Raw genomic sequence first — 27,084 nt, 5'->3', positions numbered from 1 at the left:
TATGGACGAATGAATCACACGGTTAGTTCTATTGAATCTCATGGACACTTGAATAGCTTGGGAAAATGCCTCCTGTTCGTTGGGGGTACATAATAAACAAATCCTTTTCAATACATTATTTTACCTTTCTTTTTTGCACATTCTATTATGCGTTGGTTTGTAAACAAACATGGCAAAACATGAGAGGGCAACGGAAAAGAGAATCAAGAGTAAAACTATTGATGTTATTGGCAAAACCAATACGAGAACGTGCAGTGCAGTCAGAGGTAAATGGACATTAATTATGAAAGGAATGCCTCTATCGAAATGTATCACAAATGGTTTGTGCAAATATACAATTTCATATTCCATTTAAAGCCTTTGATCAGCATGCAAGGGTGAAATTGATATTGGTTGGAACGAAAAAGAAGTTTAAAATTATATTTGTATTAAAAAAGCATTCTCTATTAGACCGTTTTGATTCAAATCAAATTCATGTTTTTACTACTTTTGATTTTTAATACAACACTTTAATTTAAAATCTGTCCGAAATTCAATGCAAGATTCTTATATCTGAAGAATATATGTTGAAGTAAATTGTGATTAATTGCAACAATATTTTTGAGACTGTGATAACAAAAAGAAAACAACAATATTTGATGTCTTGAATTGAAGGCCTGTTAGTCCAAGAGAACACCGACCCTGGACCTTGGCCTGGGTTTATTTGGCAAACATCCTTAGTCAACTCCGATCCGACTTCGCCAATCTTGGAACCGACTCCTGAATGTCAACATTATCCGGAGTCGTTCGGAATCGTCGGGAACCGTCCGGAATCGCCCGGATTCGCCTGAAATTGCCAGGAATCGGCCTGGAGTTGTGTTTTTTGTCATTTACTCTACACGTGTACTTCGCATATAGGCCTTTGTTTTGAAGGCAGAATCCGGTAGACTCCGATCGGTTCTGAACAACTCCGAACGACTCCTACTTCCAACGAATCCTACTCAGGACGACTCTAGTCGACTCCGGACGACTCCAGACGACTCCAGACAACGCCATTAGACTCGGGCGGCTCCGGACGACTTCGAACAACTCCGGACGACTTCAACTCCGGAAGACTCCGACTCCGGGCGGAACTAATGGTTTCCATTTTGCCAGAGTCGGAATTTGACTAACAATAGTTGGAGTCGGAATATCCTTATGGTGTATATTAAATCAACGAAAATCTCCACAACGAAATATCCTTTGAAATCAACGAAAATCAATAGAATAGCCTACACGATACGAAGTCAACCGTGCAAACTGTTGCAAATCAATATTAAACCAATAATACTATAAAAATGTGGAATGATTTTATAGAATAGAATATTAAAATATAAAAGTTATTGCAATATGTTTGCCAATACAATAAACAAAATCTACCAAACACCATTCACCTCTACTATTACACCACAGTACATTAAATCCTGGCAAAGCAAATTTAAAATAACATTATGCCGAAAAGTTAGGTACTGCATAAAGTATACTTTATCTTCACACTGCCAATCGTTATTCTAGCCTCCACCCGAAAGCTCTATTCACCGTTTAACAGCGCAACGGTGTGACAACATAATTTTCCTCTCAAAAGCATATCAAAATTCATGTGCACATGGTAGGGGCCCATAGAACGGGGACAGCACCAGCAACCAGCAACCGTTGCACCCTTTTTACGTACGCAGAGTGTGACTTCGACGTAGTATTTTGCGGAAGTAGAAAATCGAATTCCATAAAATCCCCATTCGGAAACAACCGGAGCCGGGAACAGCGATGACGTGAGCCGGGACGCCATGTCGCCGTCGTCGTCATCATCGTCCTTGTCGCTTATCTAGAATCTCCCCGAAAGAATCAGTTCAAACCTGCTCAAACCTTTCCCCGTTTGCCTGCTGACTAAGGAACCAATCACTTCCCAGCTATGCTGTCAGCCGCTGTTAGTTCCAGCGAAAAACAGGAAAAAAACGCCTGGGATCGTCCGCTCTGCTGGTAGCGGAACTAAAGCGAAACCATTTTCCCCGCCCCTGACCCCGGTGCACGATAGGCAATCTCTCTCGTGGGGCAGTTACGGTGCCAACCACTGTCACACCTGAACACCTTCGCTTGGGCTGAGTTTGATGACAGTAGTTTCACGTGCCGATAGAAAATCGTTTAACATTTTTATCGATACGAGCAACGGGCGAGGGGTGGAGAGTACCCTGTGTGACATGGCTTCCGGTTTGCCGCACCCGATGGAAGCAACTCTGGAGCAAGAAGAATTTCCAAAATTTGAACAAAAAAAAAAAGTTAGATTAGAAGTTTGTTACCGAAGAACACACAACACCGTGTCCTACCAACCAAGTCCCAACAGCACAGCAACCGGCATTAGTGCTCTAGAGCAGAACCTAAGGTGCTAAGAGCTACTGATAGACTTGCCTTGTTATGTTGTGTTCCTTCTATTGGCACTCCCCGTTTGAGTATTTTTTCCCTCGCATTAGTTTCTATTCCTGCCTTATCAAAACCAGCGACACTCATTCGTTTCTCGTTTCTTCCACCCACAGATACGGTTCGGTGCGAGTTCCAGTTCACCGTGACACCCGAGAGCCGGCAGGTGTTCGAAGGGAAACCGATCACATTCGAGTGCCGGGCAATGTTTGACGATGAGATCGATTTTTCGTGGACCAGAAACGGTAAGCCCGCTAGTCGCCCAGAGAACATATTTTCTGTGCTTCCCACCGCCCCCAGCTCCAGATTGCCAATAATTAACCGCCCCATTTCACAGGCATCCCCGTTCCGGCTAAACACGAGCGGCTAAGTTTCGCCACACCGCAACGCATTTACCAGAGCGGCTCCAATCTGCATATCCGTGCCGTCAACGGGACGCTCGATCGGGGCGACTACGTGTGTTTGGCAACGGCGCGAGCATCCGGAGCCCGGGTGGCATCTCCCGCCGCTACGCTGGACGTTATCGGTAAGTCAGACCGACCTTCGGGCAGTGGAGCATACAGCAAATTTTGCATGCACAGTGTCTATGCCGTCGCCCTATCACAAAAATCACAAATATATGTACACCTCAGGACAGCACAGGAACCCAGCGTGAGAGCGATCTGGGATGACTTTACGCTCCAAAAACTCCACAGAAAGCTCCCCAGCTGCCTGCCAGCATGAGAATAAAGGCGGAAAGAATAAAATGTCCCAAACCGTCGGGCACCCCACGGGGACACAGGGTCACGTGCTGGTCAAAATTATTACTCTATTAGTTGGAGCCGTACATTACCGAGATACACCGAACTCGAAATTGGATACAATCGGCATTGGACACAGAATTTAATGCCTCGTACCAAAAAAAAGCAGCCCATAATTTGAACCTGTCCCTATTTCCCGAGGATCCAGTCCAGCAAACACAAGCATACGTACGTGGGCAGAGATGGTGAAAAATATTAGATTTAATTAATCCCACCCTAGAGGCATTAGAGATTCCCAACGATGGGAGCTTTCGTGTTGTTCCCTGTTTTCGGCTCACACTCTTTTTTGCCCGCGGAGCCTGTGTGCAGGGTTCCAGGAATACGCATTAATTCATCGTGTGCGTGCGTGCTCTGCTGGAGTAGACATTCAAGGGAGCGCTGAACATGTGTGTTCTGCGGGATCTTTCAAACCCGCGCAAATGGGAAAGTGTGATACCCGGGCGAGGTTTTGGATGGTCTGTTTTGACCTAGATATTAACACTTGCTCCAGAGGCTGTCCCGTGGGATTTTAGCAGCGAATGGGTTGTGTGTGTATTAATTTTTCGCCCCATCCACTCAGCAGCTCTTTATCGAGATGATTGTACAGTCTGTTCCCGAGGTTTCGCGGTTCGTAGACATCGGTGTTACTCGAATATCCGTTAAAGTCAGCTATGATAATAATGATTAGTCCTCCCTCTTACCCTAACACCGGTTTGAAAAGGACGGAAGTATCTTATTTTACTCTAATAGGTATAATGAAATAAATTCTACGAGCAAGTGCTGGCATTGGAAAATCCTCACAGGAACCCACCGAGTCATACACTCACACACTCAAGACGACCAACATAGTTTCATTAAGCAATTTTCAGCCAAAATGCATTTAAAATATGAGCAGTTTTGAAGAAGGCTTGTTTGTTAGGCAGTTTTGTTGTTTTAGGCCACTGTTGACAGTTGTTGGGGCAAATAGATACAATTCGCTTCAAGAATTGTCAACTTTGAAAGTTTGCGTGCGCATCTGCAGTCAAGGACCACGTAACTCGGTAGTATGCTTTACTTAGACTACTGCAAACGACCCTAGAAGCCGTCATTATTTGTTTCGAGCTCCAACTCCAACAAGGTGTGACTGATACGCTAGAACGCTTGTTGGGAATGATACATCTACATGGTGTACACGTTGGAATTACGCTTCTCAAATCAGCAAATTATAGCATTTGCAGACGTCAGCAGCAGAGCAGACAACATAACTTCAGAGAGGGAGAAAAACACAATGTCTGCATTCGTTTCCACCAGGCAAGATGCATAATTAACACGATTAAACAGGAATTAATATTTCATCCAGCGTGTTACATCTGCTGCCGGAATGGAGTGTGTTTATGCTCTCTTCTCTACCCAATGTTTTGAAACGGAGATAATAAAATATTCTTCGCCCTTGCTGGTGGCGATAAGCCCAGTGTTTGAAGTTGATTCATTTTTAAACAGCGTACAAAGCGTGACGAGCCAGTTGGAGTTTTTTTTATTGTAATCAAAATAATAGGATCGTCTCGAAGCGCCAACTTCCTATGGAGAAGTTACTGGAATCACAAAATCAATCATTTAATGAATACTATTTTTACCTTTGTGTGTGTGTGCTGTTTTTATGTATTTTGCTGTAAAGAGAAATGAGAAAATCTTTGCCGACGACTGGCTGTGTGCACGACTAATCCTGTTTAACGAGTCCTCCTGTCTACTCCCTTTTGAATCGTACGGTTTTGTCTGGTGCCATAAACTCAAAACGGTCCCCCTCGTTGCAAAGGGCGAACTGTTTTAAATGGTCATAAAAAACCGAGACTCCAAGCAAAGCAAGTTGCCCTAAGCGAGAGAGCAGGAGCCTGGTGTTTGTCCAAACGCGTGGTACGCGGGCGTACAGGAAAATGTAATCAAGCCAGAACACATAACCTGGCCCGATTTGAATGGCCGGTCGGGATGCATTTCAATTCAATCCTTCAGGACTCGGAGGGGTCGTTCTCGGCGGCTGCTCGGCGTGTGGGAAAGGTACGCAAACCAGGAGTAGCAATCATTGTCTTTAGTACTGTAGCTGCTTTTCCGTTGTTCAGGGTTCTTTGAGGGAAGGAAGGAATCGTTTCTTCCACTGTGCGTTTGCGTATAATGACGTGGCAGTGGAGAAAAAACACGACCCGGTGACTAATCCAGGCTACCGAGCAGTTGCAGAGCAATTCTTTCGAAGAAGGGAACCGCGGTGCTGTACGCAGCACAGCAGCCGCTTCTGTTATACGCCGAACGACGCGCAAAGCAGGGAATTCATTTGCAGGGGTGGGCAAGAGCCATAAAATTTTATAGCTCATCCTGGTATGCTACTGCTGCTTCCGCTAGGTTAGGGACCGCACACGACGACGCTGAACGAATGAAACTTCTTTGTGCGCTTGTAGTGGTGATGCAGAGCCAGCAGGGACTTTCTTTTCGTTTTGGAAATAGCGCACTATCGTTGTAGTGTAGTGGTGTGATAGTGGTGGTGCACCGAAGCGTCTCCTGAGCGTCGCGTTAGTAGCCGATTTGCTGAGTAGCAGTTGTCTCCGTTCCAACGACCCCTTAGTTTGACGATGCCTCGATGGTTGCTTGCACTGCTTTTGCACTAGCCCTTGCTCAGGTGGCATACCGGTGGCAAGTTTGCTACTTGCCGTCCCATTATGCCGAAGCATCCGAGCAGCCATCCCCACCGGATGCTTGCCGGAGCTTGCGGAGGGAACTTTTGTTTTAGTTTCAGTGCAGTTCTTTGTGTGGGGAGAGAGATTCGAGACCGAGGTACGGTGTGGAAAAAGATTTGCTTGTCGTTTCCTTTGTTCATCCTCGGGGGAAATTTCTGGATGGAAAAGTCTCGGTGACATTTACGATGCTGGAGAAGATATGAAAACTCGTTATGAGCCCTGATTGTTCGGTGTCTTGTTGATGACACGACTGGCCCTGGCAGTTTGGTAATAGGCTGAGCCTAATATGCACAAGGATATAAGCGAGATAACTAAATCAGGAAGAATTGTGATAAAACTCTAAACATTAAAGTTATTGGAAGTAACAATATTTACATAAAAAAAAAACTGTTAGGAATACAATAAAACATACATACTTCCTGCTGCTAAATAATTTTCATTTTGAAGTGGTAATAATTTATGGGTAAGTCAATTCCTCCTCTTTCGTCTCTTGTTTTAACCAATATTTCTTTACGTTCATCAAAACAAACTAACGAAAACTGTGAGAGTAATTCTTTGAGGGTGTAGCTTTCATAGTTGAGGCATGTCTGCTGATGTTGATTCCATGCTTTAACTGTTAATTTACATCCTGTAAAACAAATTGGAAAGCACCTCATAATGTAATACCTATTTCAAGCAACTTATCCACTCACTGTCACCGTATCGTATCCCATGTGCACTGCATGTGCATAATGCCGCAGTACGCATCTGTGCACAGTGCCGAGAGTCAGCGTCCGAGTAAACATATTTATTTCAACATTAGCATTAACGACCACCAGGCCACCTTTCTACCATATGGAGAGAGGGATAGACTAGCCAGAGAGAGAGAGAGAAAGAATGTCGACAGAAAATTCGAACTGAATGCATTTCTGATAAGAGCTCGCTACACAGCGTGTTCGTTAGATATATAAAAGCCACAGCTCGTTCCTGATGGGTAGCGCTAGCTGATGATGATGATGATAATGATGATGGCGATGGTAACGAAACTGACGAAGGGGTCGTTGTGTTCGTCTGCGGTGATGACGACCTGTGCCCATAAAACCGTATGGCAATCGCAGTATCGCGCTTCCTCGTGCATCTCTACACCCGGGTAATATCACACCAGCGTGAAATTGTTGGAAAATTAACTAGCTCGTGTGTGAACAAAGTGCCCCAGTTGCTTGTTTCATTTTTTTGTAATTTTCGAAAGAATGAAACGTGACTTTATGTATATAAAATGTGATGCAACGTTTCATTTTGCTTGTGTTGAATTCATATTATACCGCCAAACGACTACAACCGAGTAACCGAGAAACACACTTGAGGCGAAAAATTTTGCCAAGTCTTGGTATTTTTTTCGTTATCCTTTGAGCGCACGAGCAAGCTTCTCCACTCAGTTTTCCGGCAGCGTTTAATCCATTTATCAAAGCAAACCATAATTCAAAGCGCAAGGAACTGGGAATAACAAAAAAAAACCCACGGAAGGCAAAGAAGCATCCCACCGGAACGATGAAAAGCTCGTATAATGCGCCGAACCACGTTTTTTGGAGTCGACCAGCATGTTCCAAAATCCATCCACCGGGCAATGTGATGCCGTTCCCGGCAGTGTGTTCCTTCAATGTGTTCAATTTTGTGGCACAGTCTTTTTTAAGCCATCTTTGAGCATGAATTTATCCTCACCATCGTGGTAATGAATCAAATTTACATTACCGGAAAGTGGTGTGAAAAATTTGCATTCCTGTGCCGGCAAAGGTGCCGATGAAGTGGAAGTGTAATGAAAGATCCTTTAAAGAACTCTCCTAATTTGTTTTTTCTTTGTGTGTATCCGGGAAAGCTTCTTGATGGTGCCTCATTGTGCGAAGCAAGCACGTAAAGCTTTACCTGCTTCCAAGATTAATCTGCTCATATTACGGCGAAAATTACGGCAAAGCCTGTCATCACATCCCTTTTTATCGGCACTCCTTCACATCGCCGCAGAAAGGGGGTCCTGCCCGGCTCGGCTTTGTTTGATTGACGCGTAAAGCAAATAAATACACACAAGCACAAACATGATCCTACTTACTTTATCCTGCCGGTATAGCGTCCTGTCGAGCAGTAGCGCAAGCGAGCGACCGAACGAACGAACGGTTGCTCATAATTTCATTACATCGTGCGGCGGCTTATCGTTTGTTACCGGGGCATACAAACAGATCCACTTTACTGCGAAACTCTCCGAATGCTACGAAATACTCCAAAAACTTCTGGAGAGCATGGAGTTTGCCGGTGGTTTCTCCTCGTGATCCCTAGCGCTAGCACACACAAATGCACACACACACACGCCGAAACAACGGTGACGATGATGACGAACAAGTGGGTATACAGTTCAAGTGGTCTCTCGAGTCTGGAGTGGCTCGATGTAAGCGACATAGCTACGCAAGCTTCCGTATTTTGCCGCGGTTTGGCGAGACGAGACGACAAACATATACACACAGCTACACACACACCCAACCATACACAAAATGGCAACAAAACTTCCTTCCTGTGTTCCACCCTCAACTCCTTTTCCGCAGCGGGGCGTTTGAGCGCGGCTTGGATTCCTTTTACTGCCAGCAGCGCACGCTTCGATGCACCGTTTCGAGTCCGCACACGGGGTTTGCCGTTCGGCTGGAATCAATGAGACGACGTCCTATCAAAAAGAGCTTTCGCACGGTGGCTTGCACCCCATCGGCTCGGTATCGTTCTAGGACGCGTTCCGTCCGTTCAGGTTCTGCTCCGGGGCCTAAATCTAAAACTGAAACAGCAAAGGGAACCATCCGCAGCAATAAAAACTGAAATCCGTCGTAAAGTACGTAATTTACGATTACGCCAACTTACGCGCCAGAGACCCTCGCTGTCCCGTCCCGTCGGTAGTGCGAAGTAGTTTAGCCCTACGCGATGCAAACCCCATACGACAAACACGTCGGTCAGCACACCGATACGTGATATCATGATAGGGACGTTTCAGCCAGTTCGTCACAGACAGGACACAGACACACACGGGAGACACAGGACTGTGGCATTGCATCCAGAGTCGAGCGTACATATTCCCCCTTTTATTTTCCCAACACGCGTGCCCCTTTTCCCCGTTTGCGTAAAGCGATAATAATGGACAAAATTTATGACACCGTCGCCGAAAGAATTGACGAGAGAGTCGGTAAAAGCGGGACACATGCCAGTGAGGCAAGAAGAAAAAACAAATTAAACGCACCCCTTATTATATCTATATGCGAGAGGAACTATCGTTCCTCCACTATTTTGGCACCTATTTGGATTTTTTTCCCCAAGGGAGGAGTGTCTTTCCGGGGACATTTAGTGGAATCTACCATCACAAGGGAGATGGTGTAACGTTGGTCAGAACTACATACAACCTGGGCAATGTTTTACAAGTTGCATCCAAGGAGCTAGGTGCTTTATAGAACCTTGTGTTACCCTTTTCTTCCTTGAACTTGAGGGTTTTTACTTGAAAAGGCTTTTGAATGTTGAGCAGAGTGCTTAAGAAATTCTTGATGCGATTTCCAATCCATCTTGTAATTACAGTCAACTGACGGCTCCATTTCAAAAGCCACATCTAAAGCATTGTTAGACATTTCCATGGCGGAAGGTTAACTCCTGAACAACTTCTTCAGAATGCATCGATGCAGTCGGTTCCGACTTCAACATGCAAGCCAAGTGTACGTTTGATCTCGTCCACCGGTATGTTGTTTATTCACTTTGGTCGAGAGTCTTCAATGCTTTCAAACTTCATAGCACTGGGCAGATTTTGTATGAAGTCGTCGTCGCCCCGCGTCGGAAGAAATAATAAACAAACCGAACCGTTCGTAACAGCTCCACACAGCTGAAAATGCTTGACGGGACTGGTGCAAGGGCAGCTGAAGATTACGATCGTTTGTATGTAGATTTTTTCTTCAAACATACATACACACACATACATATCAGCTTAACTTAGTTGCCCTCTTGCGCTTATGATAGGAGAAATGTAGAAGGGTCGATGTTGTCGGATCAGATTAGTTTCACCTCGCTGGGGCGCGTGAAGAAGCGGTGCCGGGGCGTGCGGCGGCGACAACTTGGGTGTTATTTTCTGGGAGCTTACAACTCTCCCAACTCCAGGCCCAGTTCCGCGTTTCGGTTTTCTTCAATTTAGTGTAAATAAAACGCAGTGATAAACGCGCGCGTGAAGAAAAGATGTTCCTCCTGGGAACCTTTGCCTTTGCATAGGAGTTCCGAAAACTATCATATCCGAGGAAGCAAGTCATCTGATGTTGGAAACGTACGCGGAAAGCCTGCCTGGACAGGAACTTTGTTTACCAGCTCGGCGTGGAGTAAATAAATTCTAAAACAAACGGTTCCCGCTCCCCTTAAAAAAGCCCAAACCTTTCAAAAGTCGCTCGTTTGAAGTCGATCGGTTGATGTGTGTGCCTTTCAAAATGCATGCCTCCGTGGCCCTTCCGATCGGCCCACAGCTCGGTAGCATCGCTGTACTCAAATTTCGTTCTATAAAACAAACACCGCAACAACAACAAGATCGAGCCCGAGCCGAGAACCGCAACCAAACAGGAACGCCGGCGGACCTGCGCAGGCTTCTGACCCCGGGGTTGGTCGGTAGACTCTGATACGGACGTGGGGTTGTGCGGTGCGAAACCAGTAAGCCATATATGGCATACAGAATGTTTCTTTGCGTCTGTTGGCGTCTGTTTGCGAATGGGAAGAAGCAGGTCCGAAGATTAGTTCTCATGGCCGGTGGCACACACAAACATGCGTATGGACAGAGAGACTGCTGCTCGCTCAGCGACTTCTACGGTCGGGAAACCCGAGAGGCTAAGCTGGCTGGCTGGGCCACCGGTCCGCTTTGATGTCTAGCGGCGCGACCCCCAGAAGCAGAATGGTAATAAAATGAGATGAGTATACGTACGATTGGGAAGAATTTATTGAGAATAAAATTAACGACTACCGGACGTAAAGAGTGGTGCTGCTGCTGCTGCTCGGGTGGGCTCAGGGCGGGCGCGATGTATTACGAGGGGATGGGGGCAGCCTGTATCTTTGCGCTCGCTGTTATGTGAGATGTGTTTCGTTTTCTCACTCGAACGAATCAGAAACGAATTTGCGGCGGAAGGTAGGCAATGTTCAGCTAATCACTACTTAATGGTTACGAGCGCGATGGGGTTGCATTAGAAGAACGAGATAGAATAATGACATTTTCTAATCGGAATGATAACAACAGCGTCAACGAAAGGCAAGTGATAGACTATATCACAGTGCAGGCCAATAGAAATTAAATTGTTGTAAAATAGAATGGTCTTAAAAGTTAGGATGTACAAATTAAGGCAGTTATGTAGATTAAATTTCATTTAAGTCATTAACTCTGATATTTCAACCCGAACTCGTAATATTACAATTAAACTAAAGTTCTGTTCCATCTTGCTAGTGTTCAAATCTACAAACTGTTCCTTGTGCCCACCAGAACAGAATATTCTCAAATGATTCATAGGCACAAAAGTTTAGCAATATATATTAAATTCTATGTTGTCCCTTTTAGAGGCTAAGATAGACCTAGATTGATCAAAGTTTTATAATGTTTGTTAGATACATTAAAGAGACTTTGAGTATTTGAGACTACACTCGTCTATGTGGCCACAGTTGAAGAAGTTTCAATCAAAATGGCTTTATTATGATCGATCATATGTCAGAATTTTCGTTAGTTATTCGCTCAACTTTAGGTAAACTAAAATTACATTCCAAAGCGACCAACACTTCATAAGTTCAATATAAAAATATATTTAATCATTGCTAGGCCTTGCCTATTAATTTGTATTTTCTAAAGATCAGGTGTCCCGACCTCCACGAGGGAAGTCAGGACTGGACAAAAATTCACTTTAGACTCATTAGAGTATCCCTCTCCACGGAAATCTTTAGTAAAAGGCGAAAGATTTATTCGACAACTGAAGAGAGATCAGAGTAACTTCTAACCACAACTAACGCTCTCACCCTACCCAACCACGACTCGTTGCTGTAGCGATGCATAACTATGTTCCCTTCAAATGGCACGCAGCACAAGCAAACCCCGTACGAAACTCGCTACTAACGCCAGACGGCAAAGAAATAGAGAGCCAGACCCAAGGAAACATTTTGGACCTAGCTTGAACAAAAACTGGGCTGTCTTGCTCTACCTTCTATACCGCACCTGCTTGCACTCATTCGCGAGCGTTAAAATATACGGGGCGAGTACCGGCTTCGAACGACGAAATCCGTTCGACGCTCATGAGAGAATGAGAATCATGAGATAAAACTGTCAAGCATTTAAAGACGTTTATATCTACGATTCAAGGATGGTCATGTTTTGAATTTTGATTTTTTTGCCGTTGGTATTGGATTTCATTCGTTACATCATTATTGGATGATTTGTTATCAATTAGAAGGCAGCTTGACACACTTTCTTGAAATTTGAATTTAATTTATTTCAAATTTAGAAGGGACGACAGGATTGGATTTACTTTCTAAAAATGTGTAAAAATACTGATTGATTTTATTGTAAAGAGTTATAAACGTTATTTATATGGTGAAAATGTTTTGCGATATTTTTCTATAAATTTTTCAGACATTTCATATGAAAAACATAAAATTTGACCTTTACACGAATATATACATACATATATATATAAATATATATACATATATATATATATATACATATATATATATATATATATATATATATATATATATATATATATATATATATATATATATATATATTATATATTTATATAACTTTATTATTATAGATATTGGTATGTTTATATATATTTCGATAAATTTTATGTCTTTAATATAAAATTTCAAAACTAATGAAAACTTTTTTTTATTTGGAATAGATAACAAAACATTTTCAAAATGTTACATATCTCTAAGTTCAGTTCACTTCAATCATTTAAAGCAAAATTTAAAGCAAAACGTTACATTGAAAACAACATTCGTTCCAAATCCGCAGCGCAAAACCTCGCGGATTTCTCCTCATACAAACCGGAACGTTCGACCCCGGCAGGTAGAACTCATTCTTTCGCGCGCTTCTTACGGTCTCTCAATGGTACGTTATTTTAAAATTGAGCGCCAAGTGAGCGCCTTCTGACAGCCGCGGCGAACGGATCTCGTCGTTCGAGGCCCATAGTCGCCCCGATACTCTCCCGATTTCATGTTCTCGCGAATTGCCTGCTGCTGTAAGAACGTATGAGTGAATGTGTAGCGTTTTTCTCTGTGCATCCTCTTCTCCCCCCTCGTTCGTACTCCCTTCTTCCATCGATCCGATGCGCGATTCCTGATTCGACCGCGCAATAACATTTGTAAGGTTCCGCCACAATGAGATACTGTACGGAAATATACAGGGCATTTCCATTAAGCATCCGTGGTCCACACGGAACGCCGATGAACCAAACACCACCGGCCAATGTCAAATTCTCGATATTGGCGGTGACTGGTGAATGTGTCCTACCCCTTCCTCATCAACTTAAATTCACTTACTTCTCATCTCCTTCCCTTTCCCCTTCTCCTAGAACTCATGCAAATGGAATTCTAGAGAGAAGTGGAGAAGAGGGGAGGAATCAGCTTTTAGCTCTCTCTCAAAAAATAAGTCCAAAATTGTCTGCCTTTGGGTACTAGTTTGGGTACTGAGATAGGGCCCCATCTCAGGTCCATAGTTTTACCCATTCATCGCGTTTTGGACGTTTGGGGAGCGACCGAGCACGCGTACGATCTGCTCAGAGCTCAGAGCGAACGCATATGCCATGTGCTTCGCCGAGCGTGAACCGCACAACACACAACGGTAGCGCGTGACCCGACTCAACTGCTGTTCGAGAGAGGAACTGTTGTAGAGTTCCTTTTCCCTTCTATTGCCCTGCTCTAATATTCGCACAAGCCGTCTGCTGTGATAATACATTCGGAAGGGCGCCGTACGGATAGGAAAGACACCAATGGGCGGTTTTCTCCTACTCACTGTGTGACATGTTTTTGACAGTCATTGCCATCGTGATTTGTTTGAGCAATTTTTTGGCTCTAGTTCGGGACAGCCGCCCCGGCACGTTGATAAATTGAAATATGAAGTCTATCAACAGGCGGAGCACAGGTTAAGACGACAAGCACGGTAAGCCACATTGGCGGGGCAAGGATGATAAGGTGAAAAAAGTGGCTGATGTTTACATTAGATGTGCGTAGATTATAGACGTTGCTGTCAAGCCGTAATTTGTTCACAATTAGTGTTAATTTTAACGAGTTGTTTTAACAAGCTTAACTAGAGTGTAAGTGAATATATTAAAAGAGAAATGGCGTTCAGGGTGTGTGTTTCAGCGTTGATAAGGAATTTTTCGTTAAGTTCAAAGTTTTTCCATATACGGAGGAAGTAAAAACAATCCTGTTCACACAGCATTTTGTAGCAGAAACGGTACCACCATTCAGTTATAAAAAAAACGAAGATGAAGCGACGCGTGGAATTTCGCATGTTTCAGGATCCTTCTTCTGCCAGGCGAGGAAACTGTACTACTACAGTTCGCCCGTTCATCGCGAAACACGATCACAAGAAACACGGGAATACACGCTTTATGTTTCGGATTGTTTTTTTTTTATGATTCTGTCCTACACCATCGGTCCCATCTGCTGGTCCTGGCAAAGCACCACAAGTCCACCATTGCCTTGCATAATAATTGCCAGCGCTGGGACGAGCGACCGTGTGCGCTCTATGAAACGGTCGTCTCCTGCAGACGACGCGTACTTTGCACACAAACACACTGTCCGGAGAAGAGCAACGGAGGAAAAGGCCACCGCGAGTGGCTCTTGGAGTGCAATTCTTAGTTTTATGCCAGGCGAAGTTTCCCAGCTTTTCTCTACCAGACTCGGTGGATACCGTGGCGAGACGTGGCGAGCTACGCCGAATGGCTACAGCAATTGCTTTGCATAGGAAAAACTATGCGGGTTGCCTTCTAGGCCTTCGAGGCTTGCGGTTTCAATATTGGATCCGTTGCGCGCGGTCTTGGCTGCCGCGGGACATTCGGTGGTATTTTCATTTTCTTCGCCCACGCCACGTCCAACGTTGCTGCCACCACCGTCATTCTGTACACGCTGTTCTTCCGCACGATGAAGCTTTTCTTCAAAGGATTTTAATTTATTTTACTATTTTTTTATGCTCTTTCTCTCTCTCTCTATTCTCATTCCCGTTTTATTTCGTGTCTCGTCCTCGTTGTTGCTTGCTAGTTGGGCTATGTGGCTCGGTGCTGCTTCCTTGGGCACTCGCAATAATGCCATTGAATGATGAACGGCGCTAAGTGGCATTTAAAGCGCGGGTTTTGTTTTATTTCGCTCGCTCGGTTTGCTGCTCGGTTGCGGACTGACTGGCTATAAATTGTCTGTTTTGAGGACTCTCCATTAAGGTTGAATTGTTTTTAATCAAATAGAGAACGTTTAAAGGTACCAAGGAGTATAATGTCTGTAGCAGGTTGTTATGCAAGGTTACACAAAAGCATTGAAATTGGAATGATTAAGAAAGAGACAGCGTGGTCTTTCATTAGCTGAAGAAGTTGTGAAGGTTGTGAATGTTTATAGCAGTCGAGAGGAGTTCATTTACCCATCTAGATGAAGAAGAATAACTTGTTAAACGAGCCTGATATTTAGGATGAAGGATACAAAAAGACGGCAATATAAAGAAGTGGTCCTTAGACTCATTAATGTCCTAACATAACGCTGTTAAAATGCAAAGTTAATGCGCGTTCAAGACACCAAATAGATCACATACTACAGAAGCTCTTGAAACATCCAACCTAATTCCAAGGATTGCCCCTAGGGTCTCAACATGACTTCCAAAACTGCCCTTGATTCCAACAATTCTTCCACAGCTTCTCTGCCTGCTTCAGACAATTCAATCAACCGAGATTAGCACCAAACCAAAGCAAACAACTTGTTCGTGCTGCTCTGACTGCCATCTGCCGTCAATCCGTTTCATCACTCTCTACATTAGTCATCACCGCAACCCCATCCGGCAATCCACCACCACCGGGTTTGCACAATTGAAACCGAAACAAGCCCGAAAAGCCCGAACGTAATGTGATACCCGTGGTGTTGCTGCTGTTCCCCCTTTTGGCGCACGTGAAGGTTGTGTGCCATGTTCTTGCCACTTTTTAGCGTGCTAATCGAAGCGAATCAACGCGCTCGAGCTCGTTCTACAAGAAATGCCCCGGTTAGAGAAATACGAATATGCGTACGTGTTTGTATGGGTGTGTGTGTGTGTGTGTGGTGCTTCATTTTCTAAATAAGCGAACCCGAGCAGCTCGGCCTACAGTCAAAATCATTGCATGTGAAGAGAACGTAAAAAATAACAACAGCTTGCCTCGGTTAGGTTAACCCCTTTTTAACATGCCACGAAGGCGCAACCGGCAAACCTACCTACTCTCCTACTACGCGTGGGATGGATGGATTACGCTCAAAAACGCTGTGTAACAATCAAGGGAGCAACGGAAAGGCAGGAATTTAATGAAACATAACCATCGGGTTAGGGTGGAAAACAGGCGAATTGATTAACCTCGCTTCGGGCTGCGGGCTTTGCTAAGCGGGAAACTCCTGCATTTGAATCGTTCCCGTGGCGCGCGGGAGGATAGCAGTAGTCCCTGGCTACGTCATTGGTACGATTTGCATGTAGAGGGTATGCAATATTCTCTATCCTTTCAGCCGGACCCCGGGGTGCTTCCGGCCAGTACAGAGAAACACAAAACGCTGCCCGGCTTATCAGTCAGTTGGGATTTACAAAAAAAAACTGCTGCGGGGATTTATCTTGTATTGTATGTATCATCACAGCAATGCCGGAGAGAAGAAATGCACCGGAATATTTGGGAGAATCCGTTTCCCACATCTTGTCTTGCTCACTCAGGATTGGCCGAGCGTATTGTGTGCGTAATTGTACGCTTCCCTCGAAGGGACGCGTGTTCAGTGTTCAGGCACCGATCTCGTCGTAACTAGGACCGTGTTAGGGCGGAAGTTCTGCCTGTTTCGGAAAACAGAGGGGAAAGACTCTGGAAACCGTGTTGGCCGTGTTTGTTGTTTCCTTGTCAAAACGCTCGTCATGTTGCTGCGTGTGTCTTACGGGTTTGGCGATGAACGTGTTCTGGTGGAGGGTGTGTAGCACGGTGGTAGGTTAAATGGTCAGTTGTTAGCGTCGTGTCCTATTATGGAAGTAGGCTGTCAAAACTCATTTAAAGGGAAAGCTACCGCTAATGAACATTTCGAACACAACACAACACCTTACCCCAAAACAGTCCCCCAAAGTGTGTGTCGTGTGTTGCATGTTTCGAAGTGAGAATCTACTGCGGAAGAAGTTTAATAAGAACGATTTAGAAGCGGAAGAAAGGTGTTAAGGAAACATGTACTATTCTAATGTTATTGTTGGGATCTTGGTTTAAGTGGGTGAAGTATAGTAGGACGCCCTTTTTGCTGCAATTGGTTGAGTGGTATTATTTTCACGCGACGTGTGCGATGAATTTGTCCAAAGTTTGAAAATGGTAGCGGGGATTCAGATTAGCTGTGTGTAAATGTGTATGTCAATGACTATATATGTCATTAATCTAAAAAAATTAGGGAAAACTGAGGAACTTGAATTGTTTCACTACGTTAAACATAAAAAATCACAAAATGCTTCGATTGTTGCAATGTTGGTCAATTCTGTGTAATAATAGTTAAAGGTTCCTTTACTTAGGTATTCCAATGGAAAATTCAACATTTAAACTTAAAAACAGCTTTACCTTAGTTTCCTTAGCGATCATCATTCAAACGTGTTCCAACAAACTACAAAATACTCTGCCGGATATGTCCTTTGCTATTGCTGTAGAAATGTACCATGTAGAAATATGGTAGGACCACTTATATTTTTGGAACATCTTTTCCAACGATAACGTATCAAAAATGTATACGTTGATCGAATGGATTGAGTAGTTTAGTTGCAAGGAATTCGAAAAAGCAATCCAACTTTAATCTTCAACAATATGCGGACACAAAGCTCCTTCAATCATTGGAAAAGTTGAACATATCTTCGGATAATTCGGAAACTACACACACACACAAGAACGTTATTATACCCACAACATTATACCCACAAGAAGAGGAACATAGCGTTGAAAAAGTCCATCAAAAGAAACGATATCTTTGTGCTACTTTTTTGCCACACTTTACAAACATGTCCAACCCATCTCAAACCACTTTCAATGCATTACAGATGCATCATTATCCGTCCACCCGAAGGCGATTTGTCAGTAGAGAACTCCTCTTCCATCACAGGAGTACCCCCGCTTGGGGACAAATTCTCACAAATTTGAATTCCCAATTCATCGTCCAAACACGACTGTTGAATCGATGGGTCTACCATAAACACGAGCCGGATAAAACGTATGAGCCTCGTTCATCTTCCTCCGACTCCTGAGTCCCGCGTGCTGTCATCTTGCTCTCGGACCTAACGCTTTGGTCGTCACTTGAACACGTCCCCATGTTGATGTTGCTGTCGGTTATATGTATGTGTGTGTGTATCTGTTGGTCCATCGCCACAATCTTCTTAAGCATGTGAGAAAAGTTTTGCGCAAACCGATGCCATAAAACCCATACTTCTAACTCAATCTCACCTGCGTTCCTTCCAGCAACAAAAAAACGCTCGGTGTGTCACGTGGTCGGAAACATTCGCTGCTTCTGACTGTGAAGCTTTATGAAGTTTTTCGTATGGGAATCATGTTTCAAATAGTGTGCAGAAAAGAAAAATGCTCTCTCACTCACACTCTACTCTCTCTGGCCCCCCGTCTGGTCTGTCTTGGTGCCGGCGGTTCGACTATCTCCGAGGAACTAAAGGCTAATAAGTATGCACAGGTCGTGCTGGTTCCGTGCCGCCGACGAATGAAATACGATCAACAGCTTCTGCCTGAACGGCGGACGACGACGACGATGATGAGGATGAGGACGACGATGGGTACTGGAGCATTTTATTATGTTGCGCGACAGCTCCCGCAAGCATCCTTGCTTCCAACAGACAACTCTTCGTGCAACTCCTCTTTGTGTATGGTTCTGAGTAATAAAATGGCCGGTTAGTATCGACTGCATGCTCCGGAGGGCATAACAAAAAAAAAAGAAAGGATGCAGCGTTGGGCTCCAGCACCAAACACCCAAAAAGGATCGGCTCAGCGCAAACTGAAGGGCATCGTACACGGCCCACGGTTTCGAGAGCCCACTTCTCGGGTCTCGGAACCAACGCGCGTCGTCCTTCGGTTCGTCCCCTGTCCATGATGGTTCCCCATCAATCCAGTGTTCATAGCCGAGCGCATCCCAACAACACCCCCGCATGGCGATGCAAATATTTACCATTCCATTTGCAGTTAAAATAGCACCAGCCGTTGTACATCGCACAAGTACATCACCAGGGCAGGTGAATTTTCGCTAGCGCACAGCGACACGCCAACCATCGCCACCATCGCAAATAGGATGCTTCAGGTTCAGGTGCGGTACAGAAGATAATTATGCAATCGTGTCGTGTCGGCTGCTCCGGTGAGGGTTAGAAGAGAATTTCATATTGCAAATTGTCATTTGGGTCGCACGTTCCTGTATACTGTGCACCCGACGACGATGATGATGATGAAGGCTGACGTCTCAATGGTATCCATGGTACCATGGAAGGATGCAATCGGGCTGCTCTGGGGGAACAAAAGGACCTCACGAGAGTGTTGCTGCTGCTTCTGCTGCTGCTCGGTGCCCTGGGAGAATGGCGCACACACACCATCCATCCATTCATTCATTCACGCGAGGCTCTATACAATTTGCAGAGCATCAGTATCAGCTTCGTGGAAAAAAGAATCTTATTAGCCAGCCATTTATAAATCATGCCCGTGGCTTAATGCAGAATGGCATCTTTTTTTTGTGCTTTTATTATTTCGGGGTTGAGAGGGGAGCAAATTTATCTTAACGTGTTGAAACCCGGTAGGACTCTTCATTTAGAGCGGTCTTGCTGCATCAATGCAGATTGCGATACGCCGGTTGAGTACATTTCCATGTTTGCCAATCTCTTCTTGCCGGTGTGCTCGTAAGAAGATGAAGAGCCACAAAGCTAATACAGGCATTACAGTAAGGAAAGCAATTTAGTGCAACTCCGGTGAAATTTACCCAAAACCGAAAAAATGATTCATTCGTGTTAGTTCGATTATTTAAAGACAATTTACAGCAATACTGAGTTTCATTAAGGGCAATGCAAAGAAAATATTTACAATTTTCAGCTTAGAAAAGTCAAACTATTTCAGAAATAGAACCTCAAATCTCATTTCAAACTTGATATAAAAGATAACATTTGAACTATTACAGGGTTTCCTATGATTTATTGGTTGGTTCCCATATTTTTTTGATTGCTTCCCACTTTTTGTCGTTGTGTGTTTTCACTATTTTTTGGGCATTTCCCATTTTTTTTGGTTCAATAGTATTGATATCGAATCGGACGATACTAATAAATTATGGGAACGAACTAAAAATCTATGGAATACGATGAATAAATCTTGAGCCGAGCCCAAAAAAACATGAAAACCAACCAATAAATTGTGGGAAACCCTGTAACAAAAGAAGTAGCATACAAATACGTTTTTCGCATCTGTTAGACATTAAATCTTCTTCTTCTTTGGTTCAACAACCGATGTCGGTCAAGGCCTGCCTGTACCCTCTTGTGGGCTTGACTTTCAGTGACTAATTGATTCCCCCCCATAGCAGGTTAGTCAGTCCTACGTATGGCGGCGCGATCTATTTGGGGATTGAACCCATGACGGGCATGTTGTTAAGTCGTACGAGTTGACGACTGTACTACGAGACCGGCTCAAGTCATTAAATATATTTGTAATATTTTATTAGTTTTTTTAAGCTCGTCCCAATCAAACAAGTAATAAGTTCAAAACAAGAGAAGACAAGTCAAATTAGAGTATAAAACTAACATATTCTCTTTGTTTAGATATGTTTTACTTTTGACAGATGTCATAAAAAGGTAGAAAATCTATCAAATTAAATTAAATATATATTTACTATTTGAGATAAAAGATAATAATAACGATTTTTGTTTCATATCTTCTAATAACTCAGTTCCAATTTCAAAGATTTCTATTTTTAAATACAATTTTCAACACAATTGTCGACATAGTTTACATCATTCAGCTAAATACCATTAGTATCAAATGTATGCAATGTATGCAATATTCCTTTAAATAATTGTCAAACATTTATTAAGCAAATAAATAAATAAATAAATAAATAAATAACCAGAACGTCGACATCCTTGTCGCCCAAAATATCATAAACAATAAATTATTGATTTTGCTGCACTTGAATATCCCCCATTGAATCATATCATTTTTCCATTCCATTTACACCTGTTTCAAGATTGCTCTGCCTCTTCTGTCTCGCCTCCCCCTTTTCTATTAACACATTTCATTCCATCATCAATTCATGGGTCACTTTATCACAAATTGTGGTTTTTGCTGCGTGTGCTAACGGTTCCATCAATTATAGCGAACCACCACTTTCGCGTGATGCAATATTGATGATAGAGAGGAATGGCATGGAATTTCCTGTTCCATTCCTGCCCACATTCCCGCCAATCCCCATTTCCATCAATAAAGCGCCTTCGATCCGTCAAACGGCAGCACCGACAACAGCAAATGTGCAGAGAAGCAACAAAAAAACGAAGCAAATGATCCTGATTAAATTATCCTGCTAATGAGTAAAATGCGTTGAAAAAGAAATGCAGCGAAGAGTGCAAGGGCACCGTACGGATCAGCATAAAATGAGGAAATAATGTTGCCGCATAAGGTAAAACCCCGAAACCTTACAAACAGGTAGGCGCACACACACACACAAACAGGAAAAACGCACAAAAAACGCAACAAAAAATGGTAAACTGAAAAAGAGAACACGTTTTTATAAACATAAAAAAAGAGAAGAAAAAATACAAAACACCAACATTGAGCAAAAAGGACAACAAAATGACAAAACGACAAAATGAGAACTTCGGGCAAAAAGAAAAGAAAAAACCGAGGGCCCAACGGTGCCGGTGTGCTCGTGTAAAGTGCTGCGCGGCGCACAATAAAACTGAAGGGAATTAATTAAATTTTCGGAAATGAAATAATTTCCCCCAGCTCAGGAGGAACAGAAGAAGAAAAAAAACAGAAACGAATGCCAATTTCACCCGGGAGGATTGCACTCTGCAATAAAAAACTCTGCAGCCCGCCAACGAAACGAGCAAGCGTGCGCGAAAAGAGCGTGGTGCGCGCATCGCAGGAAAAAAAGCAGCAAAAGAGCAGACAAGCTCTCGCGTCGCGCGCCGAGTCCTTACCATTCATGCACCGAGTGCACCCCAAACACCCCGGGCGGCTTTGTTCGGAAGGGGGCACACACACACACCTAAGAGTTGCACAATTGCCGGTTGCAGCGTGCCGTAATGGCTTGTATTATTTTATTCCTCGACTTGCACTATTTCTTTCCATTGGTTACATTCCCAGCGCGCGGTACAGAGAGAAAAGTACGAACCAAGTGCAATTCGCATGTGTGTTGCTACGCAGTGCCCGTGCCTTCCATAGGCATCGGCTTGCCAGCGTCACCGTCGTCAACCGTAGTGTGCCATTCGTTAGTTGGAGCGGAGTGCAACTCGAAACACAATGCCACTGTTTCCATCGTCTGCCGGCCGTGGAAAAATGGACGGCTCCGTCCATAGAAAAAGTGTCTGCGTTTTTTTTCTGCTTTTCAATCCCTACTCCCTCTACCGATGCACGTTTGCATCGGATACATTCGTAGGAGTGTGTATGGAGTATGGTTTGAGCGTAGAACGAATAATGGATGCCTTGCGGGCGAGAGCATGCGGCGAGAAGCTCAGCTTTAAATTAGATGAAGGTGAAAAGAGTTGTGTGCATGTGTGCAGAAATTATGGAATATTCCACCGCACAAGAAAGAGGGCGGGAAGGAGGGGGGGGGGGACTCACTAGCAAAAGTATGCCCGTCTAATAGCTGAGTGAAACTATATGGTTGCAACCCCCTCCTTATAGGGCGGAAGCAAGGAAAAAAAGGATTTATACCGATCAAACAATCATGCTGAAGTGGTTTTTGTTTCTTTTCTTCACCGTGCGGGACCCGCGGATACGGGAAGGGTGTACTTTGCCATCTAATGAGCTTTCGTCGTTATCTTTCATTACATTTTTTTTCTCTCTAAACTTTCAATTGCATTTTCCCGAGCAGCAACATTGTTGCATTGAATAGGAGGCGTTTTAATTCCTGGCAGGGTTTACATGTTGTGTTTATAAAAATGTTGGATTTTTAAAGCGTATTTTTTACTTTCGAGTACATTCTGAGTTGAGAGGTTTCTTCAATTTTGTATAGGGTATATTTGGAGAAGTTTTATATGTTTAAGCTGCCTACATTGACCAAACTTCAGTAGCAACATTTTAGATCATTGAGGTTTTGAGAGATCGATGAGTTCGATGGATCATTTTCCCATAACTTACGGGTATTACAGGGTTTTTGAGGATTATATACACATGTTCAGCGAATTTTAGTTTTGTTAAGGAATATAATAGACTCTTTCAGCGAGATATAGAATTGTTTGGAAGTAAGCGTTGACATGTTCGGCGATACTATAGAGCTGTCACTTTCGTACCACTTGGACTGCAGCTTGGATAATTCTCATCAAAAGGTAAACAAACGGTTTTCAAAAAAAATATGTTTGTTTCAACTAACTCATGTTATAAACAGCTTGGGGAATAATCACTTGCTACTTTTAGGACATTCAAGAATAAAAAATTAAACGTTGCGGCACAGGGTGTGAACTTAAAAAATGACAGCACCACAGAATCGTTGAACATGTCAACGCCTACTTCCGAACAATTCTATACATCGCTGAAAGAGACTATTATATGCCTGAACAAAACTACAACTCGCTGAACATGTCTAAATAATCCTCGAAAACCCTGTAAGTTTAAATGATTTGAAAGGTTCAAAGCAAGAATTCAAGCAAGACAAGCGATTTTATAGATTGCAATTAAAATGTAGCTCATTTTAGACGTCAAATTTTATCAGTTTTTTTTTCGTTGTCTTTGTCTTTGATTTCGTTTGAGTATGATTTAAGTTCAAGATAACGATATGCTTTATAGAAAAATAAACATTAAATGGTCATTTTTATACTCATTTCTCATTCATGTGATACCAAAGGTTGTTTGATAAGTTTTTTTACTCCACTGTCTTTGTTATAGGACCTAGAACCCACCAATGTTATTTAATAGTATATTAACGCAAGAAGCGCGGTCCCATGGTACAGTCGTCAACTCCAACGACTGGGTTCAAACCTCATATGTCCTCCCGAAGGACTATAGCGGAACCTAATATATCTGGTTGTGTGGTATTAATAAGTCCTGGAAGCTTGTACAAGTATCTATTACCGCGTAGGTCGTTGTTAGGCCACATAAAAAAGAACCCAAAAAGGACGGTAAGAGATCTTTTAGAAAATGCTAATATTTCGAAAATCTTGGCATATTCAATGATTCCGTAATAAATCAATCGGTGATATCGCATGATTCCATACAGTTGTAGTGATAGAAATTACCACCCATAATGATTAGAACAATACAATTTAAATAGTATTTTATGCCTGTGCATGATCTAAAAGGCCGAGTGACCTACTTAGTAACATCAAAAAGAAAAGGAAGAAGATTAGGTATGGTAAGAATTTGAAGGAAACGGAGAAAAAGAAGAATAAAAGGGAAAAAGAAGTTATTGTTAGATATTGTAAACAAAATTAGAGACAAAATAAGGATTGTCTTTTCTAAAAAAAACAGGTACTGGTCATTTTAACAGTCATCGATTTAGAATAATTACATTTAAATGTTGAATATTGTTGAACGCTTCATTTCATAATTGCTCCTTACAAAAAGGCACCATAAAGTAAATCCTTTATCTAAGACCATTCACATCTGCTAGCACTGCAAATTGATTTGTTTTTCTTCTGCCTCCGTTATCTTCTGCGGGAGAAATTCAATTTAATCCTTTTCTCGCTTTCACCAGTTTCTTAACAATTGAGAGTTTAACTCATCCACGGATGGGATCAATTCCAGAGATGAGAAAGGAATGAAAAGTGCGCAAACACACACACACAGCATTGCTCCACAGCATGGCCTGGAGGCTGTTTGCATATCTCGTGTGCTGTCTGCTGCTGTTGCTCCATATGCTCTTACCGCTTGCCCACAACTCAAGACAAAGAAAATTATCATGCTCTATCTATTGTGCCAATACGCTTCACGCTTTGTTCGCTTTCGGTGAAAAGCGGTTTTGCACGAGAGTGCATATTGTGCAGCGCCATGGTTCCATCATTTTCAGGCGGGTTTTCCTTCTTTTTTTTTCCTTCCTATACCATTCATTTTGAACAGGGATTTCCGCACCGTATGGGCGGCGGCTGGTGAATAGCATTATTGCACCGGCGGCGAACTCGTCGCTCGGGTCGGTCGGTCGGTTGCAGATGCATTTTTCCCATTTCTTAAGTGCAGCCAAACGGTACCGAGGGGGGGGGGAGCACCGGAAATGATGCAAATTCCGGGCGAGCGATTGCAAATTCCGTAGTTATTAAGAATTTTGCAAACAGAGCAAGCGCGGGTGCAAACGTGAAAGGGTGAGGAACAAAAAAAAAAGCTACCAAACACAAAACAACCACCATCCTCGCCAATTCCTTGAGATGTGCCGGTCGAGAGGATATGCGATGCGCAATGGGTTCGGTCACGGATGCAGGCGAACAATAGAGCGGGGACGAAGAAGAAAAAAAAATAGCTGCTAAGCAAGATTATAAGGAATTAGCTCCATATCCATTTCCCTTGCCCATAGGGTTGCCGCCGTTGGTGCAATTGCAGTTTGCAGGAAGATTTGCGTTTCGACGAGGCTAATTTTTAATACGCGCAGAACTATTGTTTCCCAACAATGGCCACTCCAGGGCAGCTCCACGATGTATAGAATGCATCGAATGGAATGAAAAAAACGAAGGATCAGCAGCATATATGTGCAGGATGTGAAATTTGTTGAGCGAAGTTTTTGTGTGCTTTTGTGCGCGAATAAAACATATTGAAATTAGCAAGGCATGCAGAAGCATGGCATGGCTGTGCAATGAATGATCCAGCTCATCAATCTGAAAGGCACTACTTAGTGCACAACTCCTCAGCCCCATCAACGAAGCACGCACGGGAGGAAACAAAAGTGAAAATAAGACATTCAACTCACGTCACAATTCAACCAATGTCAGTCTCATTGCGCCTGCCCTCTTTCTCAGCGAATTCATATTCGCAGGGTATGGTTTTCTTTTTTCCACGAAATATATATCGCATCTACATACCTACATCTCCGAGTATCAACCTTGTGCGAAGGAATGTGTCGCGCCGCCGTGCCTGTGACGGAACATGAATTAATGTGTAAGGGCAGATGGATGTTTTATTCATGACGATTATTAGAGCATGTTATTAGGCTATTCAGCATCGCTGTACAGCACCACGACGGACGAACGGGTTAGATCCGTATTCTATGTTGCGCCGCGCCACACTAGCGTGAGGATACTGTGTTTATTTCGCCAAAATCTAACAATTCTCTCTCTATCTCTCTCTGTGCGTCTAGACGACGCGTTCTGTGTCAATGGCTATTTATTAAAAATGTATTTTCGTTCTTTTTATTTTGCAGGTAAGTGCAGAGCAACAGCAAAAGGTCACATTGGCAGCTGAATACACACATGTCACGCATTCAAGAACTGGCTAATGATGGTGGGAGTTTAGAGCTTAGTAAAAGTTTGCTGGTTTGTTGCAGGTGACATTTAATCATTTTAATTGTGAGTTACATTCATACTTTGTTTTTAGTTCAAATATTGAGTTCTTTTCTTTTTTGTACAGATAATGGGGCCCTTCATGATTATAGTCAGCTTTTTGTATGGAGTTTGACAGTTGGAGACTGAAATCATGTAAACTCTCCATACAAAACCACACACAAAACTAGCCTGCGATTTTCAGTCTAGATTTTGCATTTATCCCAAGGTGCTTTTAAGAGATCAGGTGATGGAATATAGAATCAAAGTGTATGTAGTCCAGGTGGTCCCA

At 43.2% G+C, this 27,084-nt stretch overlaps 1 protein-coding gene and 1 non-coding gene across 2 annotated transcripts in view; one reads left to right on the top strand and one right to left on the bottom strand.

The window, feature by feature from the left end:
• Positions 1–27,084, top strand: part of LOC120904372 (tyrosine-protein kinase-like otk) — a 71,305-nt gene that overhangs the window by 5,963 nt on the left and 38,258 nt on the right. Inside the window, exons 2-3 of the mRNA XM_040314291.1 lie at positions 2,547–2,675; positions 2,768–2,956. Coding sequence (XP_040170225.1) covers positions 2,547–2,675; positions 2,768–2,956 — 318 coding nt within the window. The remainder of the gene's footprint in view (positions 1–2,546; positions 2,676–2,767; positions 2,957–27,084) is intronic.
• Positions 11,777–11,903, bottom strand: LOC120905261. Its single transcript, XR_005739895.1, has one exon. It is a non-coding gene; the product is annotated as a U5 spliceosomal RNA (small nuclear RNA).

This window comes from Anopheles arabiensis, chromosome 3, assembly GCF_016920715.1.
Source record: "Anopheles arabiensis isolate DONGOLA chromosome 3, AaraD3, whole genome shotgun sequence".
Taxonomy (NCBI): Eukaryota; Metazoa; Arthropoda; class Insecta; order Diptera; family Culicidae; genus Anopheles; species Anopheles arabiensis.
This window is presented reverse-complemented; position numbering and strand designations above follow the sequence as displayed.